The sequence below is a fragment of the Harmonia axyridis genome, chromosome 4 (assembly GCF_914767665.1).
Source record: "Harmonia axyridis chromosome 4, icHarAxyr1.1, whole genome shotgun sequence".
Taxonomy (NCBI): Eukaryota; Metazoa; Arthropoda; class Insecta; order Coleoptera; family Coccinellidae; genus Harmonia; species Harmonia axyridis.
Window position 1 is genome coordinate 29,680,281 of NC_059504.1, and position 9,849 is coordinate 29,690,129.

The following is a 9,849-nucleotide window of genomic DNA, read 5'->3' on the forward strand; positions in this document are numbered from 1 at the left end:
CCGCGGGCACGTGACGTCACACGCCAACTGTCAATCAGCCTGCTGGACAAACAAACCGTATTTCAATAAACAACAATGGTAATTTGATAGGATTAAATTTGCAATTCTGAGAAAATTATGTGTTTATCCTTAGTAAACCTGAAAGAGGGTAACGTAATGTGATATTGTATTCATTATTCTTTCTGCTTGCACCGAGATAATTTGTGAGAAGGCTGATAAAAGTGATTATTTCAACACCTTGTCTATGAATGTCTAGAAGAGATATTTAGAGAACATAAAAGAAAGTGATGGATGTGATCCATAATTATAAACAGGTTTTTTTAGACTGATTTTCCTGTATATATTCTCTAATACCATGTAGGTAAATAATTACAATAAGTAGGTATAATATTAATCCAACATTACCGAAAGGCCACAAAGCCAAAAAAAATTTACTGATAGATAAACAATTGATATAGGAGCTATCAAATAACTTCAAAACAAAAACCAATGTATTGTACTTTGTATAATTCTATTATATATATTTATAATGCCAATAAACTATGTTGAATTTGAATTTTTTTGGACGTGATCCTCATTTATTGAAAATTGGGGATTGTAGTGATGATGTGAAGGACTTTCCTAAAGTTACAATGTACGACATTATGAACTATTTTGTATATAAGAAGAGTGCATACACAGGAGAAGACTTCAAAGCCTATAAAAGTTTGGATTCATACAATATGTTCATAAGTAAATGGATTAGAAGGATTGGATAATTGGATAAATTTTTATATGCCTATGTTTCCTTGATTCTATGAGTATACTTCCTACAAAATGTTTTGAACATACAGTTGCCCATTTCAACTTCTCAGTAGTTAAATCTGCTCTTCTAATTGCCTTAATCCACAATTCACGTCTCTTTTGAGACAGAGGATTAATATTTTTTCTATTGTCGTAAATAGAAGGGAATCGGTGGAATGAAACCTTATCTCTGCCGCTTCTACTTCCACATTTCACAACCGCGCAAAATTGAGGCATTATCGAAAAAATACAATTTTTAATATGACATAAACACACAATGAGCATTTGTAGATCCGTTTGTTTGTCCAGCAGGCTGATTTGACAACTCTCATTTACTGTCGTCTGTCAGACGTGCCCGCGGTCTATAACAACAACAGAACCGTGTTGCCAAATATTCAGAATATTCGCAAAACATCTATGCCACAGAACGGAGAAAAGATTACTTCTTCCTCAAAATGGCAACGCAGTACATTATAAGTATTTGTAAACAAAAATGTTATAACGATGTCAACAAATGCTATAAGGCACCTCTATCTTTTCTTTCCTCTGAGGTACCGTTCGTTTATTTCAGATAAATCTCGTGACTAAAATATCCGTCCTCTCTCGGATGCTATTGCCGAACGCGCAATTTTTGAAGAATTCAATGACATTTCACTGAGCTTGACTTTTATTATTTTTTTTTTTTGGCGAACGTCCAATTACGTTACTGTGGAAATGATCGCAATATGGCGAATAAGATGCATCTTAATTGCGAAACACTAAAACGATTATACCACTTCGCCAAGTTTCACTCATCAAAACGCGCGGATTTTATTGTTTCATTAAAACATGAGTTTTATCACTGAATATTCATTGATTCATCTCCGAATATTCGTTGATAATCAATGAATACTCATTGAATTTTCAACGAATAGTTGAATATTCATGAATAATCAAGCATGAATATTTGTTTGAATGAATTATTCGAATAAATTTAAGAATAAATATTCCAATACAAAAAGGTGAAAAAGTCCCAGCCCTAGTCTATAATTCATTATCTCAAGAGGATCATTTCTCTTAAAGATAGGAACTAATATTGCAACCTTCAGTAATTCGGGAAAAACGCCACAAGATACTGAAAGATTGACCAGGTGAGACAAAAGGTTTGCTGAGAGCTTCAGCCATTACTTTTATTAATTTTACAGATATTTGATCAACACATGAACTTACTTTATTTTTCAATGATCTAATAATATCCACTATCTCTGTGTCTACTATTGGCATAAAGAAGAAAGTATTATCCTCTATTTGAGGTGAAGTATATGATTCAGATATTGCATTACCATAATGATTATTTAAACTAATATTATTAATAGTTGAAAAGTACTCAACAAATGCTTCCGCTATTGCTTTAGAATCATGGCAAACAATACCATTTATTCTGAGCTTTGTAATAGCATTTGTATTCGCCAATCTTCCAGTCTTGCGACAAGATTCCATACCGTTTTATTTTTATTAGATGAATTATTGATTCGTTTTTGATAATATTCTAGTTTAGTTTGCTTCAAAAGATAATTGTAGGAGTTTTTCATTTTTTGTACTTATCTAAAGTAGTCTCTGAAGGCAGGTTAGTGCACAACCAATGAAGATCCTTCAATTCACGACTTGCCAACTTTATTTCTAGTGTAATCCATCCATGAGACAGTTTTGGATGGGTTACAGATCTCAACGGACAACATTCATCAATAAGGTCGCTAATCACCTCAACAAAACACTCAAAACCACTATTAATGTCTGCACACCTATACATATACATACTATATTGGATTTGTTACATGTGCGTGGCTCCCTCATCCAAAATTTCAACAAGAGAGCTTTGTGGTCGCTGAAATGAGTCTCCAGTATTTCATTCTCCAGCTCATCAAGATTCAAGTTTGTTATGATATAGTCTATTTGTGATGTTGTAGTCTTACCCTTAAGGTTTGTAAACACACGTGTAGGTCCCCCTGAATCTACCTTGAGCCAGTAGGAGTCCAACAAATCCAAAAGAAGTTGCTTCTGGAGAGAACTCTTGATAAAATCCAAATTAAGATCACCGCACACAAATGTAATGTCTTTTTCATTATTGCATCGGCTATAAGCAGGCTGCTACTTTTTGTCGACAAGCACACAAACATGGTGGAACAATGATTTACACAAAATCTGATATAGAATCAGAAGAACTGAAAGTTACGGACTTATCAGTCGAGTTGCAGTGCAAGTTCTGAGCAGTGAGTATATATTTCCAATCAGCAACTCTTACAGTTGTAAGTGTTTATAGACCACCTTCAGGAAACTTTGAATTGTTCCTGAAACAATTTTCCTACGTTTTGGTAAGATGCAATAATGGTGCATTTTCTTGCTCAGCGATGGATTTATAATTGAGTAGTGATTTGTCCAATTTTTCACTGATTTCATATTCAATTTTGAATATATTAGAAATTGATGCGTTTTGTAAAAAAACTTATGAATAATAATGTAAATTCACAAAATGATTGAGTATTCTTAGAGGAATATAGGATTGTCTCTTATTACTTTCTTTATGCAAATTTCGTACAGTTTAATGGTCCGTCGAGGGTATAACTTGGAAATTATCAGAAATAGAAAAAATAAATAATATTCAAAAATGATATTCTGTTTCACATAATATGTGCTTTCATTCAGTTTTTGCCTTTTTAGATTTCCATAATTTTTTCCTAATTGACAAAATGGACATCAATACTGGTATCATTATTGGAAGAAAGAGTGGAATATAAACTGCATATCTGAAAAAAAAATAAAGTTTGCCAGAACACTACCAGATTGATACTAGAATATTTGATTAAGCACCAGATTTTACAATACAATTTATGTGAATTTGGTGTTTTGTACACCCAAGACACTTACTTTTGATCATCTGGAAAATACAAAAGAGCAAGTAAAGATGGGTCTCCAAAAGCTTTCTCTGAATTATTGAATGCAACTTTGGCAAATTTCAGAGCTAGATCAATTTCTTCAGCTTTCAAATAAAGTTCAGCATTTTCCACACTTTCCAATGAAATTTTTATTTTCTGTGCCACCTCATCACTTATAACAATACTATTTATTTCTGATAAAAGTTGGGCTAAGGACTTAAGGGTACGTTTAGAAGATTCAATCATGTTACTAGCTTTTCTCTTATATAATTTTTTTATATCATCATGATTTCTAGAATCTTTTAGGTTGAACATCATCTTCAATTGAGTTATAAATGTTGATACTATATTATCTAGCTCTGGCTGGAATCTTCCATTTTTGCAATCTTCAATAGTAGGATTAACTATATAAATTCCACCCCAATTAGGACTAAGCATAGCATTAGAAGCAGATTTAATGAACTCTTTACTAAAAAAAAGCATGAATGTTATATCAATTAATTCAGTTCAATAGAAACCTACCCAACTTTTTTATAAATATTCAATGGACTGGAAGAACAGGGAGGAACGTAAAGTACTAAATTCAAGCAAGGTCTTGGGGAGATGTGAGACCACAAATTTTTTTCTAGCGGAGTAATAATATGAGGTAACTGTTCTTCACTAATCAAAAACCCATTATCCATCTTTTTAGGAGATACACCAATATCTATCAGATATAACCACTGTGATTTAACAGTGAATGTAGCAACAGATGATATATTTGTAAAAAATGGCTCCATTGCATCACCAACTAGCTTGGCATCTAGAACCAAGTCTAAATTTTCTGGATTAGGATTTACAACTGAGATGAGAATATCATACTCTAAACTGAGGGGTATTCCAAGCTGTTTGCTCAATTTACTTTCTAACTCTAAATTTGACATTTCTGTTAAAGGCAAATCTGCTCGATATACCCTGGTAGTGTACCACCATACTGGTAAACCAATAATGACTAAAACTATGAAATAAGACAAGATACTATAGGTGCGATATCTGCTACTTTTTTCATCTGAAAAATAGGATGTAATGAAATCAACTTATATTATAGTCGTTAGTTTTCATTACCTTCGACCGGAAATATTACTTTTTCCTTTATATCTTCCGCATTTTCAATAGTCATAACGTTTGAATTTTCAATATTATTTCAATTTTATGTTAGGCTGTCGCTAGTACAGCTGCTCTTACAATATTTCTAGAATCGATTTTATTAAAATGTTCATAAAAATATAAGGGTTATATTTATGACATACAATCATAGAGTAGGGAAATATAAAAAGATGTGGTCTTGGCATACACCTTATGGTGAGTTTATGCACCAGACCTAAGAACTAAGACTAAACCTAAGCATTGAACGCTAATGGTGGATTTATGCACCAGTCCTAAGAACTAAGACTAAACCTAAGAACTAATAACTAAGAATTGAACGCTAACGTCGCTAACAAATCAATGAGAGCGTTTATGCACGTTTCCTAAGAACTAAGGGCTCAGGTAAAATATAGAAGAGCGCGTGCGCCGCATAGAATTTCAATATTAAGGATTACCAGTTTTTTTCATTTTATGTTCTTCATTCGTGTTTATCGATGAAAAGTATTGGGTGTATTTGAAAAAATTTAATTGAATTTTTTTACAATAAATATCAATGTCGAAAATCAAAGTATAGAACAAATAGAAAGTAGTTCGAGCACGTGCGCATGCCTTAACTAAGAACTAACAAGAGAGTACATAAACGCCACTGAATTCTTAGTTTTAGTTCTTAGTCCTTAGGTACGGTGCATAAATCTACCATAACAAATCAATGAGGGCGTTATGCACGTTTCCTAAGAAGTAACACTAGCTGGCCAACTTTTAACTAAGAATTAAGGGCTCAGGTAAAATATAGAAATGCGCGTGCGCCGCATAGAATTTCAATATTAACGAGTATCAGTTTCTATCATTTTATATTCTTTATTCTAATTTATCGATGACAAGTATTAGGTGTATTTGAAAAAATTGAATTTAATTTTTTCACAATAAAAATCAATGTGAAACATCAAAGTATTCCCGATTCAAGGGTAGGCAGCGCCCTCTTCAGCATGCTTTTTCGGCTAAAGGTAAGATATTGTAAACAAAAATATTTTGAGTGTTATTTGTGAAGAAAGAAATATGATGGACAAAGAAAATAGTGTATTCCTCAGTTTAACTGAATATTTCCGGTATTTGGAAGCAACTCCAAATAATAGGAATGTGATAGAAGGTGAATTCATTCTAATTTAAGAATAATCGTCCATTATCTAAAAAACAAACAAAAAAAATATATTGAGAAAATGTTACACCATATTTGTAATGAATAATTGAAAAATTAATATATTTTTTGAAATAAAATTACAGTTATTCTATTTCCACTTATTTATTATTTAAATAACAACTAACCCATACACCGAAAGGTAACAAATGGGATACAGATTATATATATATATATATATATATATATATATATATATATATATAATCTGTATCCCATTTGTTACCTTTCGGTGTATGGGTTAGTTGTTATTTAAATAATAAATAAGTGGAAATAGAATAACTGTAATTTTATTTCAAAAAATATATTAATTTTTCAATTATTCATTACAAATATGGTGTAACATTTTCTCAATATATTTTTTTTGTTTGTTTTTTATATATATATATATATATATATATATATATATATATATATAAATAACAACTGTTTCGCTACACAGAAGCTTTAGATTTAACATCTATATTGCTACTCGAAATGAAGGCAAAATACAAAAATATTCAGAAATTATCTTCAGAAAAAATGGGGCTGGACAGGTTTACAATCGCACAAGATATAGTCATTATTTCTTCTATTTAAGGAACCAGGTTCCACGGTAAAACATTACTCAAAATTTTTATTCTCTGGTTCACACGTTTGATATGGACTCTTGCTCTAGCTATGAATATATTTTGTTCAACCTCCTGAATAGACATTTGTTTTCTGTTTCGCATGGATGGTGGGCGAATCAGTTTTATTCCGTTTTCCGGAAAAATTTCATCAATTAGAAAACTTCGATCCACCATAATGGCATCCTCATTAGGCTTCAGGGAGGATATGAGACCACTCTGCTCAAAAATTATTTTGTCAGATGCTCTTCCACCATAAGCTTCACTGACAAAACTGATCAATCCTGCAGGCGTCACGGCCACCATGAATTTTACAGTGTTATTCCCTTTATAGTTAGAATAACATCTTACTCTACAACGCAGGCATTTAGTTCTCTGAACAGAGATTTCTGTACAATCAAGAATGACTCTCACATCAGTAAATTGCTCAAAGTGTTGTGGCAAATTATTACGAATTTCCTCAATAGGTGGAAGATAGCTCGCAGGTTTCAATACTGTCGCTAACACAGTTAGCATGTCATAAAAAATTTCTTTTATACTTTGGGAACTGATGTTTCCAAAGAGTAAAGACAATACAACATAGCTCGTGTCATTCTTTAGTTTTGTAAATGTATTTTTTCCCTAATATTGAGGGATGAAACAAAATTTTCTCTTTTTATTCTTAATACTAAAATTTCAATAGTTTTCAGCATTTCGAAAGAATTCAACCCTGTCAAGCTGTTAAGCTTTTGATTTGTAGTAATATTGTCACAAATTGTCCTTATTGATAAAAGCACATAGAGCTTCAGCAGCCAACAATTCATCAGGCCTGTGAATCATTTCCTGAAATTTCAATATCATCATTTGATTCAACTAGAATATCTCAATACTTTACCTGAGCATGAAGTTCATTTTCATCTTGATTTTGTGTCATTACTTCACAGTCAGATTTCAACTGAAAATTTTGTAAATATTAGATTTATTTTCATTTAAAAGGATCATTATATAATTACAATTGGTTGTTGTACAGGATCATATCTAGTTGAATTCCGTCTTTCTTTCTTCTTTATGTTCTCATGAGTACCTGTAGGAAGGTTTATTGTTGGGACTGCATTTCTTTTCAAATTTCGGCGTCTCAAGTTAGTTTTTCTCGGTCTCAAACACAAATCTGCGTGTCTCAGCTCCTTACCTGAATATTGAAAAATATTACTACACATGGAGCTCCATTGATACTGATATTTTTACATCTTACTTTGTGTATGAAAATCAGACTCTTCAAAATGCTTTAAACAAACTTTCATATATATTATAACTCCTCGAACACTAAAATATAAAAATTTAACCTGCAGAAATGCACGCCGTCAAAGCTTTCACTCCTACGTACCTTAAGCCGATATTACAGTTTCTTCCGATAGGTGGCTTGGGGATGAACTTGAATCGCTAATAGAACAAATCAGGGGGGTGAAATCGCTAGTGCTAGCATTGGCAACAGATGTGACGTCACATACACTCAGAATACACAGTATACATCATGCATACATATCACGATGTAAAAATTTTATTCTCATCAATCATCAATCAACGTTCGAGTTTTTCAATATGATTTTATAACCAACAATAAATTGTGTTTGTATTTTGTATGGTGGCAATGAACAGATAAAGTTCTGTTTTAGGTTTCAGGTAAGGTAAGGTCAGGTAATCCATGAGAAAATAAATTTAGAACAAAATAAGACCGGGTTTTTCCTCATATTGTATTTCAATGCTCTAATATATCTGAGATCCTTACTTGTGATTATAATAATCCTTCAGAACCAACTTTATTAAAGTTAAATTCTGTTCCTCGGCATTTACTGAAGTATCAAATTTATAATCATCAGCCCTATGATTGTAGAACTTCCCCAAATGTTTCTTGTATGGAAAATATTAATGATTCTAACAATAACCATCTACGTGATCCAGAATTATCATATCAAATTAAAATGAATTACCTACTAATTGATCGCTATTTATAATCTTTTTTTTTTCATATCCACCTACAACCTCCAAATGAGCTGAAAATGAAGTACCAAAGAAGACCATTGATAATTAAAGTGAATTACGAAATGAGCACTGTAACGCAGGAAGATAGATTAAACCAACTGAAGATTTTTATCTTTCATGTATGTGTAGAAATTTGAATATTGCTTCAGAAATGTATCAATTCAGTTGTTCATCAGATGTAATTTTATAGAGTAGGTATAAATAGGTATTTTTTTTTCAGTCAGGTATAGTGTAAATCTCCCAATATAATGTATATTATGTATTGATTTTTATAAATAATTATTATTTTAAGCAAATATGTAAATTTCCTTTGATAAATACAACTTTTCAATGATATTTTTTTGTTTTAATTCGAAATTATAACAACATAACCTAAAATAAATACTAATAATATTCCAACAATTTCAATGAATTGTCATACCTTCATATTCAAATTTTCCCGCCAAATAACACTTAGTGATGGCGGACAAAATATCGGCCATATTGTTGCCTTGATTTAACACGGCGTTAGCACTTCTTATATATTTAGTATTCTGTGGAACAAATAGAAAGTAGTTCGAGCTCGTGCGCATGCCTTAACTAAGAACTAACAAGAGAATGCATAAACGCCACTGAATTCTTAGGTTTAGTTCTTAGTTCGTAGTTCTTAGTCCTTAGTTCATAGGAATTAGAAGTATATAATAAACAGGAAGGAGCATAACGTCCCAAAACTGATGATCAGAAAGGTGTCTGAATATGGCCGACTTACATTTCCGCTTAGCAGTGGCGTAGTAGGATAAAAATTTACTTCATTCAAAAATAATACATTTCGATGAAAATTAATAATTATTTTAGAAAATGTAGCTGAAAGCTAGTAGATATAGGGGTACATTAAACTAAATATAAATCAATAAATTTTATTAACGAATTGAATAATTACAAAAATTAACCAGTAATTATGTACTATAATAGAATAATGAATAAATCTGGTTGATACGGGTTTATTCAAACTTCACATATACGATTCTATATTAAATTTTGAAGTTTTATTTTCTTTATAGTTTTGTAAATGACAGCTTGGAATTGAAGTGAATGAATTTAAGATGGGATAGATGAATGATGATAATAAAAATGATTTTTATCAATAAATTAGAAATTACAATCATCCTTAATAAGTATGTACTGAGTATAGTGAATTGATGAACAAATTAGGCTGCTGTAATGAGCA

The 9,849-nt window shown here is 31.5% G+C and overlaps 2 protein-coding genes and 1 long non-coding RNA gene across 3 annotated transcripts; 1 reads left to right on the forward strand and 2 right to left on the reverse strand.

Annotated features, from left to right (window-relative positions):
- Positions 1-1,482: 1,482 nt before the first annotated feature.
- Positions 1,483-3,617, forward strand: LOC123678377. Its single transcript, XR_006747231.1, has 3 exons — positions 1,483-1,913; positions 1,968-3,032; positions 3,481-3,617. It is a non-coding gene; the product is annotated as an uncharacterized LOC123678377 (long non-coding RNA).
- LOC123678376 (GPI transamidase component PIG-S) lies at positions 3,403-5,005 on the reverse strand. The gene is made up of 4 exons (XM_045615379.1): positions 4,800-5,005; positions 4,218-4,743; positions 3,688-4,164; positions 3,403-3,566 (listed from the first exon to the last, which is right to left on the reverse strand). Exons 1-4 carry the CDS (start codon positions 4,852-4,854, stop codon positions 3,458-3,460), a joined length of 1,167 nt encoding a protein of 388 aa, XP_045471335.1. The 5' UTR covers positions 4,855-5,005; the 3' UTR covers positions 3,403-3,457.
- A 2,217-nt stretch (positions 5,006-7,222) lies between these two features.
- LOC123678380 lies at positions 7,223-7,992 on the reverse strand. The gene is made up of 4 exons (XM_045615382.1): positions 7,855-7,992; positions 7,616-7,791; positions 7,498-7,557; positions 7,223-7,445 (listed from the first exon to the last, which is right to left on the reverse strand). Exons 1-4 carry the CDS (start codon positions 7,901-7,903, stop codon positions 7,371-7,373), a joined length of 360 nt encoding a protein of 119 aa, XP_045471338.1. The 5' UTR covers positions 7,904-7,992; the 3' UTR covers positions 7,223-7,370.
- Positions 7,993-9,849: the final 1,857 nt, after the last annotated feature.

Excerpts from the sequence above, each read along its gene's own strand:
- LOC123678376 (XM_045615379.1), bottom strand. The coding sequence starts at position 4,854 with ATGACTATTGAAAATGCGGAAGATATAAAGGAAAAAGTAATATTTCCG. Across the intron at positions 4,744-4,799 it reads AGTAATATTTCCGGTCGAAG|ATGAAAAAAGTAGCAGATAT; the intron begins GTAATGAAAACT and ends CCTATTTTTCAG. Across the intron at positions 4,165-4,217 it reads AATATTTATAAAAAAGTTGG|TAAAGAGTTCATTAAATCTG; the intron begins GTAGGTTTCTAT and ends GCTTTTTTTTAG.
- LOC123678380 (XM_045615382.1), bottom strand. The coding sequence starts at position 7,903 with ATGAAAGTTTGTTTAAAGCATTTTGAAGAGTCTGATTTTCATACACAA. Across the intron at positions 7,792-7,854 it reads GTCTGATTTTCATACACAAA|GTAAGGAGCTGAGACACGCA; the intron begins GTAAGATGTAAA and ends TTCAATATTCAG. Across the intron at positions 7,446-7,497 it reads AAAATGAACTTCATGCTCAG|GAAATGATTCACAGGCCTGA; the intron begins GTAAAGTATTGA and ends TTGAAATTTCAG.